This window comes from Camponotus floridanus, unplaced genomic scaffold (assembly GCF_003227725.1).
Source record: "Camponotus floridanus strain SB8 unplaced genomic scaffold, Cflo_v7.5 scaffold4, whole genome shotgun sequence".
In the NCBI taxonomy this organism is placed as follows: Eukaryota; Metazoa; Arthropoda; class Insecta; order Hymenoptera; family Formicidae; genus Camponotus; species Camponotus floridanus.
This window is the reverse complement of record NW_020229547.1, coordinates 671,976-692,249: the sequence shown is the minus strand read 5'-3', so window position 1 is coordinate 692,249 and position 20,274 is coordinate 671,976. Positions and strand designations below refer to the sequence as shown.

Sequence of the window (20,274 nt, the reverse complement as noted above, 5' to 3'; positions counted from 1 at the left end):
GATCGATTGACCTTTTGCCTCCTACTCCAAAATGTAATCACGATTACAGAATCTTCAGATCAAGTTAAAAATTGTGAAACTATCGGGCATATCGTTATATCTCACGCAAACAATTCTTGTAGTTTCTGTTACTTTCAGCAATAAATTGAAAATCACATTTTTAAAAAGGCCCATCAATGCAATATCTTGCATTTTAAAATTCAAAATATCTCAACATATATTTTTACTCATAAAGAATCTTTTCATTTATAGTGTAATTATCTGCAATAGTTCGATTTTAACCAGCGTAAGCCAGACTGCATTCCATTAGGTAGAGAGAATCGATCGGTCCCTACCTTGGAATCCAGGCATTTCGTTCCCACTGCTCTCTGTCAAGATTTCGTGATAAAGAGGGATGGCGCCTCTAGAACAGCCGAATTCAATGATGACATTGCAAAACTGTTCAGTATGGAATGAAGTATAATAAATTCTGAGAACTTGGTTCATCTTCTTAAAGTTCAAATATTCGGATCCTTATAAAATTTGCTTCGATGTCTCGAAAATTTCTCTCTCCGATAATCTTTCAACGTAAAAAATGATTTATCTTATATTAAATTCTATTTATGTCTTTGTTATCGAGTAATAAGTGCATATCTTTTTCTTTTGTAAAATATCAAAATACATGTAGATATTTTATACACATGGATATTTTTAGATATCAAGATATCAAGTGCATCATACGATACATGCTGTAATAACATACAAGAAATTTCTGCATCTCAACTTTCATGTTATGGAGCCATGTTATGCCAGTATATCAAAATTCTCGACAGACTACTAGATATGATTCGTTCGTTACGTAAACAAATTTTCGTAGATATTTTTCATTTATATCATATATTGCGCACGCATGCACTATGTTATAATATAGAACTTGCGCGAAACGAGTTTTCCAATAAATGCCGTTTCTTTCATGGAAAATTCGAAAATAGAATATCAAATACCATCTCATATACGGACAATAATGTATTAATAAAAAATTGCACATATTTATAGTATCAATATTCTTTATATCCATCATGGATTGTGTATATCTTTACAGTTTAAGGACGACACATAAGCAAACTGAATATTTAAAAGATCCAAATTAGCGCTACATTACTCAAAACTTTTCGTTTAAAAGCGGGACATTTAGTTTGCATCATAAAAAAAAATAATATTTCTGGAGCATTATCAGCGCACATAAGGCTTTCGAAGTATCTGGAGTCGAGCCAACGTCGCCTTGGATGCAGTTTCGCATCTGTCCTGGTATATCGATCGAAAGGTCACTCAACCAGGTGCCTTCATAATGCGTTATGACACCACCGGAGATACGCCACATTAACTGACACATTAACGACTATTTTATCCTAATTAGATAAAAACGACGTTTAACTTGTTCATCTTAACACAATAAATGCAAAACGAAAGGATTGCAAGAAAGATTTTAAAAGCGTTATTTCGCAATGTTCAAAATTCTATCGACATTTCGAGATAAAAATGTTTCGTACATGCGGGCGAATTATTGCCCACTAGCTGTTATTGTTAGATGTCGAATAAAATAATTTTTATACTATAGAAAAAATGCTTTTATTTGTCAAATTAATCTAGAATAAAATCAGCATCTCTCTGTCTCTCTCTCTCTCTTTCTCTGATAATCTTAATGTTCCATTTATATCGATATTATTCGATTTCTCTTTAAGCATGATACACAATTTCAATTAACATTCCCTTACTTTAATATTGAAAAATTATAAAGGTTCTTTATATATAAAATTATATAAAAAAATTTGTATGTATTTCCTTTTTTCTTATCTTTACTTCTCACAATATTGTTGAAGTTATTCTTTGTTTCCCTTGATTGCATAAAATAAATATGGTAGAAATATACATATTGTATCTTTATGATGCAATCTACAAGGTAATCATAAAATTAATAATAACATATGATAATTAATCATAAAATTTATGCTTAACTTAAAAAAATCTCCGCAAGATATAAATATCAATTAATCAATCATGAATATACAAGTGAAGCTAATATCTGACCGATAATTAGAATTTAATGAATATTATACCCAGAAATCTTGCAAAAAAATTCTTATACCATTTAATATATTTTTTCATGTTATTAATTAAATGTAAAATTGCAAAAAATATGTACTTATAAAATAATATTATATTTTATACATGAAAAATGATTTATAAAATATAAAGAAAATGTTTTCTCGTTAAATTTCATTTGTTTATTTGTATCATATATAAACAAGATTTTATTCTATTTCATTTATTAATTCTTATTCTTTCTAGATTGCAGTAGTGTGTAAGGATTGTAATTCACACACGATTTCTTTATAATTTGTTATATATCTTTATTACGTGAAGTCTCGGCCTCATTAATATAGACCCAGCAAACACAGAATATTGCAGCAACATTGCTGCAATGTTGTAATATTGCTGCAATATTGTTGCAATATTTTGTGTTTACTGGGGATAATCTAAATGAAATAAAATGAAGAGACTCGGTCTCCACGTAGATCTATTATCAATTTTCGAATAGCAACGAAAATACGGAAAACTTGGTCTCCTATATCGCAATATATAAATTTTTATGTGGGTACGCTAGGACGGACGATAGTACCCGCACTTGAGTCGATCCTTTCGAAAAGGTCCCCGAAGGAAAGGGAACGCACGTGCGAGATTTTCTCGCCTTGGTCCCTTTGGAGAAGATCTCTTCCAGAAAAAGATAGAGATGTATGTGGGAGGAGGTCGTGTCTGTACGTCCATTTGATCAACGAGCGACAGAATCCATCCGTGGCAACGGCATTGATACTCCTGTGGAGAAAGCATTCACACATTTTTCAGCCTAACGAATAATTGCTAGAAAACTAGAAATATTCGTGGACTAGAAAAATATGTAGGGCGCAAGTGACTGGATCGGGAATCGAACCAGAGTCTTTCGCTTTCCGGGCAACTCTAGATCATTGAGCTATTCAGACCTCACAATTTGCAATTAATTACATTTTTTTCGAAACAATTATGTGTTTTCTTTACACCAATTGATTCCTCCCATTATTTTCTACATAAAAGTATTAAAGTAAGATAATCGAAAAATGAATATTTTACAAGATACTTTACGGTTTATGTAAAATTAAGAAATGATTTCAAGCCTCATAACTCGGAAAGTACTTAATGAAAACTAACTTAATTATAGTGTTTTGGAAAGCTCTCGAGATGAGCTACAAGAATATGCAAAAGCATATAGGATGTCCCATTTAAAAAGTTGGAAGTGACTTTCACGTAACCTTCAGCTGACTCTTTAAGGTCAAAATAATGACACCATCTTATGTCCCCTTTGAAACCATATAACTTTTGTCTGAAACATTTTGTCGTATCTTTTAGATATTATGAAATATTTCAATGTCTCAAGATAAAAAACTCACCTTGTATACTAAAACCCCCTTTCTCCCAATTAGCAGTGGCGGATAGATTCTAAAATAGGGCCCGGGCAAATCTCCAAAAAGATTAGATGTTTGAAAGATGCTTCTTCTTATTTTTATCTACTTAAGACGAGCGTTGACCGATGGGCCTGCGAGCCCGTAATCTCGGCGGTTCACACATATGTAGGAACTAAAGAAAAGCGAGAAAATCTCCCACGCGCGTTCTCCTTCCTTCGGGGACCTTTTCGAGAGGACTGACTCAAGAACGGACGAGTCCGTTGTCGTCCATCCTAGCGTACCCACATAAAAATTTATATATTGCGATATAGGAGACCGCGTTCTCCGTATTTTCGTTGCTTTTCGAAAATTGATAATAGATCTACATGGAGACAAAGTCTTTTCACGTGATAATTTATATTATCTACATTAATGAGGCCGAGACCTCACGTAATAAAGATACATAATATAATAAAGTGTATTATAAAGAAATTGTGTGTGAATTATAATATCACTGCAATCCACTTTCCTAGATCATGTGAGAGAAGATTCATGTGTATTTATCTATTACTCGCAACTAAAAATACTATATCAGAGAATTCCTTCTACATTTGATAACATGCCTGTGTCTAAATTGAATATACTGATAAACCAACATAAAAGTAATGACAATCCATCGGTGATTAAATTACTTATCTAATCTGCAATGTTTAGATAATTGTTTATTAATCAATGCATTGTTAACATGTACGCCTGCTATTATCAGATAAGTATATAAATTTATCCACTCTTTAAATTCAATCAAATGTGATTGTTGCCGTTCAAAATGTTGTCCGTTTTATTTCTTCTTAGTGTATCATCCATCTCTCAATGTAAGTAAAACATTAAAAACGATAGAATTACACGCACATATAATATTTAAATACTTACAATTAGTAAATTATATACATTATGAAAAATTTATACATAAATCATCTAATTTTTGATAAAATATTTATTTTATAACTACAATACTTTCTATTTTTAAGAAGGCAGAAAAATTTGAGAGATTTCTTGATAAACTCATCAATAAAATTAATACAAAATAAGAACAACATACATTAAAATAGTATTTCTCAAATTGAAATATAATTGATAAAAATAAGAAATACATATTTTTACGAAATTGTATAGATAGAATTAAGATAGATAAAATAAGATAGATAAAATAAAAGTCTGAATTTCAGATAATAATGATATAGATAATTATAGATTTTGAAATTTAAGTAAGCTTTATATTAGCGACGATGATGTATTTTCAATTATATTAGAATGTGTACAAAAGGAAGATAAAATAATTCTCTCTCTACAATAAAAAGCTCTAGCTCAAATAAGTTTTATATTGCATCAACAGCTGCCATATCGCGGTACGAATCACGAATCATAAATGGAAAAGATGTAGCACCGGGAGAAATACCATATCAAGTAAGTTTTAGTGACTCAAATATAATATTATCTTGCTTTCTAAATCCTCAAGATTTTTCTTATATTGCAGACCTAGTTTCAGCACTTCAGATATCGATATAGATTTCATTAGACATTCTATATACACATATATTTGATTGTTTAAATACACGAAGATCGAAAATTCTATACACATAAGATAAAATTAATTTCCTAAATTTATTTCACTCTAGGTCTCCTTGCAGACAAAACGTTCTTCCCATATTTGTGGCGGATCTATTCTTAATGAATATTACGTTATTACTGCTGCTCATTGCGTGGAGAAGTAATTAATTTTTACAGTAAAAATAGATTTTGAAGTAAAAATATCATCTACAAAATATCAGTTATTATATAGTTATATACAGTTAGTTATATACAGTTTATACATTTAAAGTTTCAGTGCTTTAATAATTTCATATTTTAATTAATATTACTGCTATTACAGTAAGATACCTGCAGACCTCGTAATCATTGCTGACACCGTAAATTTGAACAGACCGGGCCCACAGCATGCAATTAAACAGATTATTTCTCATGAAAAATATGATCCTCATAATTCGTGGCTTAATGACATTGCATTGCTCAAAGTAAATTATCCCGTAAATATTATATCAACTTCGAATTTCAGTATCATCGTTTCTCATCGTTGACGCACTTTGCTTTTTAGATGTTCTCTCCATTTAGACCATCACGTAACATTGGATTTGTAACTCTTCCTGAACAAGACGAAGCTATTCAGGAAGGTATTATGGCAAGAGTCTCCGGATTCGGAATAACAGTAAGTGCAGGATTTGCAAATGCATTTTTCATAACTCTTCTTCATAACTCTCCTTCACTCTGCGGTTTTTAGACATATATACCGAAATTAATGCAGCAGCATAATCTTATCGCTGTATTTAATCTCGTTAATTTTATTAATATATATAAATTATAGAAAAATGGACTTAGATCTAAAATCTTACAACAAGCTACTATTTATATAACCAGTCAAGAATACTGCAAGGATATGTACAACAAAGTCCTATCTGATATCTATGATACTCAGATTTGTGCTAACGATCCAAATAAAAGAAGAGGAGCTTGCAAAGTAAGTTGTAAAAAACATTTTTAAATTATCTTTTGTTTTCAGTGTAATTAATCCTTAGTAAACATACATAAAAAAATTAGATATAATTAAAAAGAAATAAGTTAAAAGATAAGTATTATAATTACAAAAAATAGTTAAATTGATACTTTTTGAGAATTAAACATATACATGATAGAATATACATATACATGAAAGAATTAAAAGAAAAGACAACAGTTGTGTGAAAGCGTTGTATCGTTTTACAAGCGTTAGACGAGACTTCGGTAGTAGTATTTTATGCATGCGAAGCGTTAAAAAAAGTAAAATAAAAAACACTTTAATCTTCTTTTATAGAGTGACTCGGGCGGTCCTTTGATTGTTAATGGAAAACTTGTCGGGATTGTATCATGGGCTAAAGGTTGCGCCCTTACTGAATATCCGACTGTGTATACCCGCGTATCTTTGTACATTGATTGGATTGAGAAGAATATCGTGTAAATACAATTGATAATCATATAAAACTACAATCGCCATTTCCAAGAATATCATATTTAACATTAGATTATTTACTTTTTCGTTTTATTAGATTGCAATAAGTGTATTGTCAATAATAAGTATCTTCTATATAGATAGAAAACGCGTAAAAATTATTCTTGAATATATTCATTAAATTTTGTCTGATTAAACTTTCTCTTTCTCTGATTGCTAGTATAATAAAAATTATCATTTCAAACGCAGAAAATAGTTCTATCGCAAGTAATGATTTATAAATAAGAAAATTGTAATATAAGCATATATTTGTAAATATATTAATATACTAGGAAAACACTAAACATTTTCATAGTTTAAAAGTCTAAAATTAAATAGTATATAATTTTTTTTTTATTTATTTATATATATCCAATTTTTACATTTTAAATAACTAGCAATATAAATATTATAATAAATAATAAATATAAAAAAACTAGAATTAGCAGAAAGACTAACATATAAGATTATAAAATTTAGATAAACTAAATGTGTAAATAAATTAGTACGACGTATCTTTAGATTGCAAACATTTAATTTTATATATATATATATATATATATATATATATATATAATACATAATATTTGGTCATAATATTGTGTTTAATTGATTTACGTTATGTAATATTAACATTTTGTACTTTTAAAAGATGTAAAAAAACATCATTTATTTTGCAATTGTAAATATGTATATAATAAGAATTTAGCATTATATATATATATATATATATATATATATATATATTGTAATATTTTTGCATTATTATAAATAATTTGTAATCTATTGAGCGCAAATGCGCAAAATCTGCCGATAAAATTTATGTGCATCAGAATATATTTCATTCTGTTATCTTTTATTTGATGTTATCTTCTATTTGCATACGCCAATTATTAATTAACATTTTATTAATTCGATAAGTATATACATAGTTATGGAAAATACTAATAAATTTATCGATGATTTATATTAATCACAAATTATGATAACAAAGACTCAATTATCATTTTCAGCGACAGAACTGCGTAGTTCAATATTTTCAACGTTAGCAATTTAAACAAACTAATGATGATTCTCAACTAATGATGTTCTTTTTAATGATGCGATATGCATGCAATATTAATCGATAAATTCGATAATTTTATCAAAATAGAGAGTCGCCGACATTAATTTACTATTTTCATTATAAATATGAAAAAAATTATATTTAAAATATAATTTTATATAAAATTCAATATAAGTTCAATATAAAATTTTATATAAAATTCAATATAACGCAAAATATTTCTATATATGTTTTTATTTTAATTGTATGAAATTTTATATTAACATTTATTAATTTTATAAAATTTTTATTTTACTTTATATCAAATTTATTTATGAAATTAAAATCTTTATTCTCATATAAAAAAACATCTTACAGAAGCACAATTCATTCCCTTATGTAAAAGTTATCGCTTTAAAATTATTGCTATTATTACTAAATGCGTCATTAATTGTGTGACACAATTTTTTAATTCTAATAAAAGATAAGCTTGCTCCGAGACACTATCTCTTGAAAATAGATCAAAACGTAGAAAGGAAATGAGCACGCATATCAAAGTCGCACAAACAATCTTATGAACGCGCAATGTTGAGCATTAATTAATGACAATCACAAAGAGAAAGCGGAGACTTTACACAAACTGGCAATCGATGTTCTTTTATCGCAGATCATGCGCATAGCGTTGTGATACAGCTGCCACGACTATTTTTCCCAACGACGAGAGCAAGAAAGAAAAGAAATGATATCACGCGTTCGTTGAATCATTTCGATTGCTCGAGAGCGAGGGTATTGTCAAAGTTCAATGTACCACAATAATTCATACATTGTTCAAAAACCACAGAATAATGCATAATAAATTTATCACGTACAGTTCATGACATTCCGATAGTTGATAAGCATATCTGTGTTGTACTGTGATTACGATGTAATCATTGCCTGAGTTGAAGTAGATTTACAATGAACCATATTCAAAAGTAAATAGTCAATATATATAAATTAAATTTAATGAAATTATAAATTGATTAAATTAAATTGTTATTATTGAAAATATAAAGATTATAATCAAAATATATAAGAGATCAGCAAAGTTTATTATGTTGATTTATCTTCTCTCTCTTTTCTCTCTTTCTCTCCACACAAGTCAAAATCATACTTTTATTCATAAGCAGGTAAAGAGGGAATTCTTGATAAAAATATAAAACATGTTTATTATAATATTATTTTAATATAAATACTGCATATTAATATAAATACTACTGAAAAATATTCGTTGTAATTGCAACTTAATGATAACTGTATAGTATATGATAAAAATTATATACTTTTTGTATGCTTTCTATATGCCTTTTGTCGTTAAATAATTGTTCGGAAAATATGTATTTTATATCTCTTCTTACTAATTTTTTCGCTCTTTAAGCGTTTGCCTTTTGTTTAAAAGTCTTGGCGATTTTACGCATGGAAGGAAAATATGATATATCTCAGATTTCCCTGGAATGCGCTAGCAAGAAAGATCTCGTTGTTCTCGGACAACCTTTGATCCTTTTATTCCATTTACAATTTTACAACAACCGATATTCTAGAAGAAATTTCTGAATAATGCATGCGAAGACAAACTTTGTCGACATAAGAAAATAAATCCCTCTGTACGAATAATATGCGTTCGTAAAGTATCTCTGGGAGCGTATTTGCGAAATTGCAAAGATTTATATGCACAGTTTAAAAATATCGCTATAATAATATAATTTCTTCTATATATCCTATTTACTTCATTTTATTCTTGTAATTATTGTAGCTAAAATAAGAATACACTTATCGTGACACTATTATATCGATACGAAAATGATTTCTGTAAATATTGAATGGCGCTAAAGCATACTATGCCAGATAGTAAATTGATCTATAACAATAAAATGATACTTCTTATCTAAGCTATGTTATGTAAGTAATTTGTAGTTTTTATTTATCTTAATATTTCATATCATAATATTTTTATCGTAATATTTTAAGCACTCTCTCTCTCTCTCTCTCTCTCTCTCTCTCTCTCTCTCTCTTTTCATTCGAATGATTATCAAAAATGATTTTTTATCTAATATTTTTATTGAGCGATAAAATTGCTATTATTATAATATATTTGATAAATAATCTTCTTTATTAATATAGCATGTAATATATCATGTTATATATTATAAATATTTAGAATAATTATTAGAATTTGATATCTTTCTTCTGCATATAGATTTCACAAAAGAAACAATATTAATAATATATAAATTAAATAATAATATTAGTGTAATAATTAATAACTATATTTTTAATCAAAAATATCACACTACAGTTTAATTATAAAAGCAATTACAAACATAAACATTAAATTTTTTAAAATCTACTGTCTTTTTAAATCACATAATTTTTTTTATTAGAGAAAATAGAGAACATGAATTATCTACGATTATAGATTCGTTCAAAAGTTAAAAACTCTCATCAATTGTAAATTTATTCAAAGCTCCAACATGCTATCGTGAAGTTTGATAAAAGCTAGGTGCCCCAACACGATCGAAAGTTTCTACACGTAAAATATCGGTGATCTCGATCGGTACGCGAATCTTTGATCATCCGTATAGCTGATTACGCGGTCAGAGCACGAGGTCATTGGTCGCAGGTGAATCCTGAAATACTGATACCCTGTAGTGGTTCTGGACCAACGATCGATCGTCTCCCACCTTTATCCGTTCGACGGTCCGTCAGGATTTCCTGATAAAGCATGGTCAACTGCTAAGAAATGACCGAAGCTTCTTATCCCTCGCAAGACCTTTTATTGAAATTGACGCTGCGAGAGTGAAACTTTTAATGGGAAGCAATTAGAGTTTTTAAGTAATGTACGTAAAGTAGAAATGTTAATAGATTTAAAAGATATTAAAAATTGCTTGATATTTTTAATTTAATATACATATAATTTAATATATTATACATATAATTTAATATATTACGTGATAGAGTTCTAATAAAAAAAATTGTACTATTAAGTCGAGAATGTCAGTAAATGTTGAAACTATTATAGCCTCATTCTAGTCTGGACATATAAATTGTTTGCGAACAAATTAAGCGATAACTCTAATCGATAAATTATATATTTCCGCGAAGATTAAAAATAATATTACTTACTTAGCTTTAAAGTACTATTTTATATCTTATTAAATGACAAGTCATAGAAAATGCAAAAATGAGACGATGCTATTATCATATCAATTGAAAAATCACGATATTCTATCACATTCAATAAGATAGAATATGCTAAAGATTCATCAGATTAAGAGATATGGGAAAACCCAATATCTCATATATCAGTTAATGAGATGTTAACAGAGCAGATTATTATTATTATTGTAATCGAACGATAAAAGATTGCATAATTAAAAAGTCACTGCAACATATATACTGTGATTAGATCTACACATTCATTCAAAATCAAACACTAATTTATATTTATATATAATAGTTAATCTTTGTATTTATATATAATAGTCTAGATAATTATATTAAGAATTTTCTTCTATATATACTTTTAATTATAAGTTAAAAATTGCTAAATATTTGGATAATAATAACTATAAATGTAATTAATAGAAATAAATGTAATTATTTATTATTAGATTCTCTTAGATTTCTTCTTCAAAGAAGAATAAAACAAAACGGGCAATTAACCAAGGAAACAATTTGTACGTTCTAAAATCTCAGTACCGCAATTTTTATCAAAAGACGACTGATCGCTGTCAATTCCGATAGAACATCGTCGATATATTATTTTGTAATCGAGCTTCGTATCTAATCTAGATTTCACAAGAAAAGAAGGTTGTTAATCATTGGACTACTTGTACAGAAGTGGAAGCAGGTATATAAATTCGCGATGTTGACATGATTGACAATACAGACTAGAGTTGCCGATCAAACGATGGCGTTAACGATCTTGTGTCTTCTCGGCCTATTGGCATTCTCTCAAGGTAAGTGATGATTCTATATGAATAAACCGATAATTTGTTTAACATTGAGACAAACAACATTCGTTTAAATCAATACAAATTGATACATTCCGTTTAGAAATAACAAAATAATTTAACAAAAAAATTCGCCTTATTGTAACATATTATTCTAAATGGCTTAATTTATGCTAAGATTTTTAATTCAATCATTAATTACAAACTGCAAGAATAGCAAAATTATATCTTATAATTAATGGAAAAAAATTATGTAAAAAATTTATTAATGTGTAAAAATCTGAAAATTGTTCCATATTAAAGTGTATGTATAAAAAGTTAGATTATTATTTATTATATAATTTTAATTTAAAAAAAGAATTAAATTTTTTTAATATCTTCTATTTTACACACAATAATAATAATTTGTCATATTGTAGCTGGAATTTTGAAACCATACTTTGATCCCAGAATCGTGAATGGAGAAGATGCGAAATTAGGCGAAATTCCATATCAGGTACATGTTGCTAAGAGAAAAGTATAATTATTTAAAGCTGCGCTTCATAATTTATATAAAAATATTTTCCATTAAAAATATGCATAAAAATAAATAGAAACATAAATATTAGAATGCTATTATTTTTATTTCCTTAGGTTTCTCTTCAACAAAAATCAAGTTCATTCCATTTCTGTGGTGGTTCAATCCTGACGGAAAATTACGTTATCACGGCAGCTCACTGTGCTGAAGGGTAATTTTATTATAAATCTTTTCACATTACTAACTAAATAATATTAAAATAATCTCATATAAAGATTAATACAATCTCATATAAAAACGCTAATATAATTAAAACTCATATTTTAATTATAACTTGTATTTTTTCCTCTACAATCCACGTCTTATATTGTGAATATTGTTTTGCCAACAAAAGATAATATAATACATTCTAGAAGAGATCATTAGAAGAGATTATTATTTTGGATAGATATTTTAATAATAAAATTTTTATGTTACATATAGCCAATCAGCTGAGAATATAAAAGTAGTTGCTGCCAGCCTCGATTTATTAGATCCACAAGTGACGAATGAAGTTTCGTCTATTCGTATACATGAGGGTTATGATTCCTCTGATTCTTGGGTTAACGATGTTGCTCTATTAAAGGTAAAAGATTTATTACAAATTTTCCCTCTACACAAGAGAATCAATATCTTTTGATCTTTTCAATTTCTTTGACTTAATAAGACTTAGTAATACTTAAATAAAAATCATCTTTCAGGTGAAAAATCCTTTTGTATTATCTGCAACACTCCAAAAAATTCCTCTGCCACCGCAAGACTACGTTGTCAATGCCAACGATGTTGCTGTTGTATCAGGATGGGGCAGACTTTGGGTGAATTTTTTTACTTCTCTAATGAATTTTTTTTTCTCGTGCAATCCATATCTTTTATATAAAAATGACGCGGAATTCTTACGATTATGTTTATATTTATTACTTACATTACGCGTGAAAAAAATAAAACAAACTAATGTTAGTTGAAAAAGCACAGTTATAAATGTTACTGCAAAATTGCAGCAAGGCGGACCAACTACTAATCAATTACAACGAGTCAATATTGTGATTGCTGACCAACAATACTGCTCTGATAAATACACCGATTTGGGATACAACGTCTATCCCACGCAGGTTTGCGCATACGATCCGCGAGTGGAAAAAGGATCTTGTAACGTAAGTTTTCATAAAAATTTTAATTTCTATTGTATCTACTCATTCACCTACATTTAATATTCTCACAATAATAATGTATTATGTAAGCACTTAAATTTTTTTTAAATATAATTAACGTAATGCCATAAAAAATATAAAACAAGATTTAACAAAATAAAATATTGAGTTTAATATTAAATTTAAAATAACCTTTTTCTAGGGTGATTCTGGTGGTCCATTGACCGTCGGTGGAAAACTTGTTGGATTGGTATCCTGGGCGAATGGTTGCGCCAGTATTTCCTACCCGACTGTTTACACACGTGTGACTTCTTACCTTGATTGGATTAATGCGAACCTTGATTAATGCGAAACCAATTTTCAGCTATGATTTAATCGCTGTTTTATGTAAATCTTTAACGATCGATCGTTGAAATTAAGAAAAGAAGATTCTTTTCTGATGTATATACAGATGTGATAATGATGTGACGTGGGGTTGTACAAAATAAGTACCCTCAAAATTTGTACACATTTTTAACACAATAAATATGTACATATATGTATATACATGTATTGTTTAAATTAATACGAAGAAAATCATTAATATTTAATCCGTACCAAAAAGCCATAAAGAAAAAATATCACACGACAAGTGCTATCTATCGTTTATCACGAATCAAGTCCAGGGGGACTTCGCTATAGTACTATTGAATTTAGTACAAGAGATTGGATAGAACTCTCAGCGAAATCAATACACCGTGACCGCGCGACGTTCATGTGTTGCTCTTATTTCCGGTGACACTTGGAAGAACGGAAACGATCGATGCGGGCATTTTAACCGTAATTGACAGTAATGATCATAATGCTGCTTATCGATTGCGTGATTCTAAATAAAAAAATATTCGTTAATTATATTATTAATAGTGCTACAAATTTATTGTTATCATTTTCTATATTATTTTACACAATACTATGATTTTAATATAATAGAAAATAATAAACTGTAAAATATCAATTTGTCAAAACAGATTATACCTTTAAAATTTATAGACAAAAAGAAAAAATAATTATAAAAAAAAGAAAAATTGTTCGAATTGACATCGAAAAGAAATAAAAAACGTAACTAAATTAATCTTTTTTCTTTGAAAATAATCAACAGCAAACAAAAAATTTTCGAATAAGAATAAGATGAAAGGTAACTATAATGGGACAGTTGCTTCATGGAAAGCGCGAGCACGAATTGTTCATACCGAATTCTATCCCCTCACTCGTATTTACATTGCTAATGAAATTTCATTTCTGCTTTTGTCAGTCTTCCACAAGAGGCGCATGATAGACTCTTACGTCACAAGCCGGTTTTGTTTTACCCCTTTTCGACGATTTTACTCGGAGCGTAAAAGGACCTAGTTGCTCATTTCCGACGGAAGATAGTATCATTATTAATTCACTATGCAATTCTCAGAAAAAGAATTTTCTCGTTTTAGCTTATTTAAAAAACCATTTGTAAAAATCTGATGAAAGTTATTTTCGTCACTTATGCCGATTAATTCATAATTTCGATGAGTAGAATTACTATAAATTTTTATCTGTTGTGAAATCTTCAAAATTAGTTTATCGTTTAGATCTCTTATTTTCTGTCTCAAATAACAAATCAATTGAATCATTGTATATCGCGTTACAATTATTCCTGAAATATTATTCATTTCTGTACTAAATATGGTATATTAATTAGCCGAAAACTTTTAGTATCATAAGATTTATAATACTATATCAAGAAAAAATTAAATGTTCTTCGGAGAAATTATCCAAGCTAATACATAAACTTCTAAAGTTTGTGAATGTTATAAACTCGTCAGTTTTTGTAAAGAGTTAATTTCTGCTATTATTATAGGATTATATAAAAAAGTACGTGTAAAACCAAATAAACAACATTCTCTTTTATAATCATGCTAATATTATATAAATAGCTAATATTTTATATAGCGCATAATTTGTAATTATAATATTTAAATACAAGTATGTATTGTAATAATAAATATCACATTTAAAAAATTCATACAAACATACAAAAAGTTGGAAATTAAATTAAAAATTGAATGCGCACAAATCATTTAAATATGATCATATCATGATCATTTATGTATGATCATATGTCGTTTAGATCTTTCAAATTAAAAACATAAAAAATGCAATAGATAAAAAATTATACAGATTTGATATATTATTGTCAAAATATATCAAACGTTTAATTTTTGCATATTACAAAGATATTTTAATTAATTTAACTGAATATTTTTTGTGATTGTAATTTTAATTAAATCATTTATTATATCTACATCACAATATCAACATAAAGAACGCCCTTCCAAAAAATATCACAACTAAAAGACTCGATGGAGCCACCGAAAAGCTTCAAGGAGACGAAACCTTTTCTATTCGCGATCAATTCGACATCGTCGCGCTACCTCCCCTTTCTCCCATCTTTTCTCTCTCTCTCTTTCTCTCTATCCTTCCTTTTCTTATTCATGTTACAATTTCTTTTTCACTTCTTCTCTTGGATCTGCAAGTCGACCTTGAGGTCATTGGAATAAATCGAGGACCGTCGTCGCGACAACTCAATTCTATTAGAATTTTATTAAGTACAAATTATTTTACTAACTATAAAGTATTATAGCGGACTCGACTCTGACTCGACATACAGATAAGCACTTTATTCAGAAGATATAACAAAAAATGATAAAATCTTATAATCACTAGACATAAATTGATGATACAACATTTAGGACTGAACGTGAATTTATATGCTGTGATTAATCAATTATACTGGACAAGATATTTTTATTTCCAATAATTGATTAATCATGGCACATAAGTCTCAATTGTTTGAATAGTTTATTAAATAACGGAATAATTTTCAGAAACGAAATAATTTTTTATAGAAACGTTTCCTGAAAATCTTAGTTTCATGTAACAATTATATCTAATTATTATATAGAGATAAAATCAAATAATCAAATATATTTGATTCAAAATATTTTTGATATATTTATATATGTTATTGCACTTATAATTTTTATTGTTCAAAACTATGTATTAGATTAATGTATTAGAGAATACTTTTTGTCACAAATAATTATAGATAATAAGATTAATTTATAAAATACGAACATACACACACACACACACACACACACACATATATGTACACACAGCACACACACAAATGTGCTTAATTTTATTATTAATTTATTTTATTTTTTATTATTAATTTAATAATGGAAAAAGTTTTGATTAAATATTTTTTAATTAAATATTTTTAATTAAATTTATTTATGTTTGATCTTAATTAATAAGAATGGATTTTTATAAATACAATAATAATAATAATAAACTTATTATAATATTAAATTATCAAATCATATTTATATATCCTATATATGAAAAATATATAAATAAAACTATTTATAGTAGCAAGTGCCTATTAATGTCTGACGAAACTTGACTTTTACTACTTTTATACTACTAAACATTTCAAGTTTTTATTTCATTAAAAAAATATCTATGTTATATTTCAATGTAAAAAGTATAATTATGTATTTTCCTCGTAATCTATGATAAAAAGGAAGAAGGGAGCCTCGCACAATTATCAGCTATATTAAATTATGCTTTGCTTTTATTATTAAAAGTAACCCGATCTGGAAATAGCTTGTAAGTTGAAAGTAATATAATATCTCGCATTTTCAATCTACAACCGAGTAAACGGCTGTGCAAGTAGGTTTAAATGAGTCTGAAATTATAGGTCATAAACTCGAAACTTGCACCATTGCACTCCGGACTCTTCAGATATACGAAATCGCGATACGATAGACGCTCGTTGAATTCACTCGCTTCGAATGCTGAAGGTAATTGCACTGTACAATAGCGATGAGAAATATTGCTACGATCACGGCGCGAATTTAAAAAAACATTATAAATGAGTTTATTTTATTTTAAATTCTTTTCAATACATTATCGCATTAATGAAATTGCTTATTGTTTTCTCATTCGATAATGTACATACATTGAAGAAGCGATTGAATTCATTTTGCAAAAACGAATATCAGGAAGATAATATTCACGATTGTAAGCCACATAAGCTCGCATCTTTTCTGTTTAAATATTCTTTTCAGGAATTCTTGAGAGTCTCACCTATAATATATGGAATAGCACGTGCGACGCATGACATATGCGATTAAAATCGAGCTTTAGCATGAACTCTCAATTAGTAAAATCTTTCTACTTTTTTATATGAATAATAAAAGAATATTAAGTGTTATTAGTCTCAACGTGATAAAAGTTTTGTTCAACCAACAGAATTGAGTACTTTTTTCAATCTGATTATTAAATATCAAGATAAGCAATATTCAAATGACAGTAACTTAGAATTTGTAAATTTGATTGACGTTATTTATGCTACTTTTTATTGTTGTATGATACTCATAAAAGAATATTATTTCGATGTGAAAAAGTATAGTCTTTATTCGGTACACGGCTTCTCATACCACCAAATATCATCAAACTTTAAAGAGTTCACTTGAACATGAAATAGAGTACAATACTTTTTCTTGATTCTCTAGAGAGACTACTGGACTTGAAATGCTCTTATGATATATATATGAAAAAGTGGAATTAAAGTTATAATGCTTATATGAATCATCATATGAATCTTTGCTATCTTTTTCGTTAAAGTTATACATTATTTACAAAATAATGTAAATAAAATAAAATATTCTATCCTCATTACGATTTTAATTGTACCATAATAAATTTTACTATTGTAATTTGAGTAATATTTAGAAAATATACATTTATGTTAACATATTGAAAACACTTTAATTAGCAAAAGGTTAAATAAAAATTATAGCTATCCACTGTTACGATAAATAAGTAAATAAATAAAACTATTTTATAAATATATTTTTTATATCACATTTTTTGTAATTTAACTCTCTGATGATAAATTCGTACGATTCTCTACATATGTATATTGTCGGTAGTATTTTATACGTACATCGAAATAAAATACGTCAATATATCAGAGTACTCACGTGTTAACACGTGTCGCGCGATTCGGGATTTACGAAAATATGATAAATAATTCGGAACATATTCATCATCTCTTCGTGCTATCTCGTGTTCGATCGTAAAAAAGAGGCGAGATAACTCGATTATAAAATCAGGAGCGAGCTCGAAAGTGGACTCACCTGCTTGCGGAGCGGGGTGACGCACTCGTCCTTGGTACGCTCGAAACGCTCGAACTTGAAGCTGTTGCTACGGTAGAGCTCGTTGTCGCTCTGCTGCCTCCTGCAGAGCCGTCGCGTGAGCGCGCGCGGTCTACAGGGCGCACATTCGGCGGCGAGCTCCCAGTGCAAATGCAGCATCGCGAGCTCGGCGGTGCAGCGAGCCATCGCGCAGCCGGCGCGTCTCACGCGGCACTTGACCCGCTTGATACGGCCCTCGGACTGCGGTTTGTGACCGCACGGCTGAGTGCAACTGCAATCCGTGCACGTGCGACGCACGCTGCGCGTTTTGGCCGTGTGCGAACACGGCTTCGCCTCCTCGCCACACTCGCACTCGCATGGCGCCTCGCCGCCGCCTGTGTGGGAGCAGTTTAATCTCTCGTCGGTGCATTCGCACGGCTGCAGCTGCAGCTGCAACTGCGAGGAGACGGGGGAGGATGAGGATTGCGCGACCGCTCGGCGACGAGTGCCGGTGCCACAGGATGTGTGCCGGCAGGAACGATCGGTGCATTCGGATCTGAAAAACACATGTATATGTTAAAAAAATTCGAAATTTTCATGACGAATTGTATCAGGCCTGTCAAACATTGACAAGGGAAGAGAGAAAATTTTTGTTTATTTTTTTTATTCAAATTTAAAAATTAATTTTAAAACTAAAAAATTACGATTGTTTTTATTTGAAATCGTAGATATCTGTTTTCGAAATGTCGTATTGATTTTCCTCGGGATTTATAAGTATGTCTGTAGCAATTATGCAAATGTCTAGATATTATTGGAATCGTCGATTTTCATATAGCGATTGCGACATATTTTGCCCGAGATATCTGACAGCCACAAGTTAAACCGAGAGAGTTCCTATCGACTATTGGAAACTTCATTTAGCGTATTATCGCAAAATGATATCATGGAATGGTAGGATTCAGTTCGGAGGTCGCAAGAAGGAAAGATAGAAAGAAAAATCAGGTCAGACCGAAAACGAGAACCGCAAGATGGTTAGCGAGCAACTGTATCGCGATTAAATTTAGCTGCACGTAGATAATTGCATCGCAAGTGAATTGATTTTATTATAAATTGGTTCAATAATTTAGCAATTTTTCGCCTCAATAATGCTATATTTATAATTTCTTGCATGTCTGTATTTCTCTATTAATGTATGTCTTTTTAATGCATGTATTGAGGCTAAATAAAAAAATATACATATAAGTATACGTTTTAAATATTCGTTTATTATTTACACGCTAATATTTTAAAATTAATATAAGTATAAATTGTATTCACAATAGAAAATATTTCGTTTTGTGTGATAATACATATTGAGATAAATTACCGTGAAAAATGAAGTAAAATTTATTTTATAAAATTAATTTAATAGTAAATTGTTTATATAAAATATTCATGATATAAGTGATTGTATATTAAATGTACGATTATGTACATTCATTCAAATAGTACGTGGTATTTATAAATCAATCTCAGCATTTTTTTCGATGATAAAAGGCCATGCAAATTAATATTCTTAAGTTCTTTGACTAGATATTAAAATATATTCTATTATGACGACATAAAAACATTGAATTTCACATTTTATTATCAGGAAGATTCCTCCATATTAATCCAGACAATATATACACTTCATTTATCCTAAGAACGAGAAGTTATACTACCCTTGGGCAACAGCGAAGGTTCAAGTTAACTACGCTAACTACATATATTCATCTACAACATATTCTGCTCACGATCA

At 29.0% G+C, this 20,274-nt stretch overlaps 3 protein-coding genes across 3 annotated transcripts in view; 2 read left to right on the top strand and 1 right to left on the bottom strand.

The window, feature by feature from the left end:
* LOC105248820 (nucleolar and coiled-body phosphoprotein 1) overlaps window positions 1-20,274 on the bottom strand; it is a 118,122-nt gene that overhangs the window by 96,940 nt on the left and 908 nt on the right. Inside the window, exon 2 of the mRNA XM_011253826.3 lies at window positions 18,498-19,050. Within this exon, the coding sequence (XP_011252128.3) occupies window positions 18,498-19,050 (553 nt within the window). The remainder of the gene's footprint in view (window positions 1-18,497; window positions 19,051-20,274) is intronic.
* On the top strand, window positions 4,277-6,543 carry LOC109609819 (mite allergen Der p 3-like). The gene is made up of 7 exons (XM_020026748.2): window positions 4,277-4,327; window positions 4,849-4,919; window positions 5,132-5,223; window positions 5,386-5,527; window positions 5,608-5,718; window positions 5,875-6,027; window positions 6,361-6,543. The coding sequence occupies exons 1-7, from the start codon at window positions 4,282-4,284 to the stop codon at window positions 6,502-6,504; spliced, it is 759 nt and encodes a 252-aa protein (XP_019882307.1). The 5' UTR covers window positions 4,277-4,281; the 3' UTR covers window positions 6,505-6,543.
* LOC105248824 (chymotrypsin-2) lies at window positions 11,405-13,821 on the top strand. Its single transcript, XM_020026747.2, has 7 exons — window positions 11,405-11,577; window positions 11,991-12,067; window positions 12,205-12,299; window positions 12,572-12,713; window positions 12,829-12,942; window positions 13,126-13,278; window positions 13,478-13,821. Exons 1-7 carry the CDS (start codon window positions 11,529-11,531, stop codon window positions 13,619-13,621), a joined length of 774 nt encoding a protein of 257 aa, XP_019882306.1. The 5' UTR covers window positions 11,405-11,528; the 3' UTR covers window positions 13,622-13,821.

What these genes read in the sequence shown, in the direction of transcription:
- LOC105248824 (XM_020026747.2), top strand. Translation starts at nt 11,529, where the DNA reads ATGGCGTTAACGATCTTGTGTCTTCTCGGCCTATTGGCATTCTCTCAA. An exon ending in GCAGCTCACTGTGCTGAAGG is followed by an intron (nt 12,300 to 12,571) that starts GTAATTTTATTA and finishes TGTTACATATAG; the next exon opens with CCAATCAGCTGAGAATATAA. An exon ending in TGGAAAAAGGATCTTGTAAC is followed by an intron (nt 13,279 to 13,477) that starts GTAAGTTTTCAT and finishes ACCTTTTTCTAG; the next exon opens with GGTGATTCTGGTGGTCCATT.
- LOC109609819 (XM_020026748.2), top strand. Translation starts at nt 4,282, where the DNA reads ATGTTGTCCGTTTTATTTCTTCTTAGTGTATCATCCATCTCTCAAT. An exon ending in GCTGCTCATTGCGTGGAGAA is followed by an intron (nt 5,224 to 5,385) that starts GTAATTAATTTT and finishes CTGCTATTACAG; the next exon opens with TAAGATACCTGCAGACCTCG. An exon ending in ATGACATTGCATTGCTCAAA is followed by an intron (nt 5,528 to 5,607) that starts GTAAATTATCCC and finishes TTTGCTTTTTAG; the next exon opens with ATGTTCTCTCCATTTAGACC.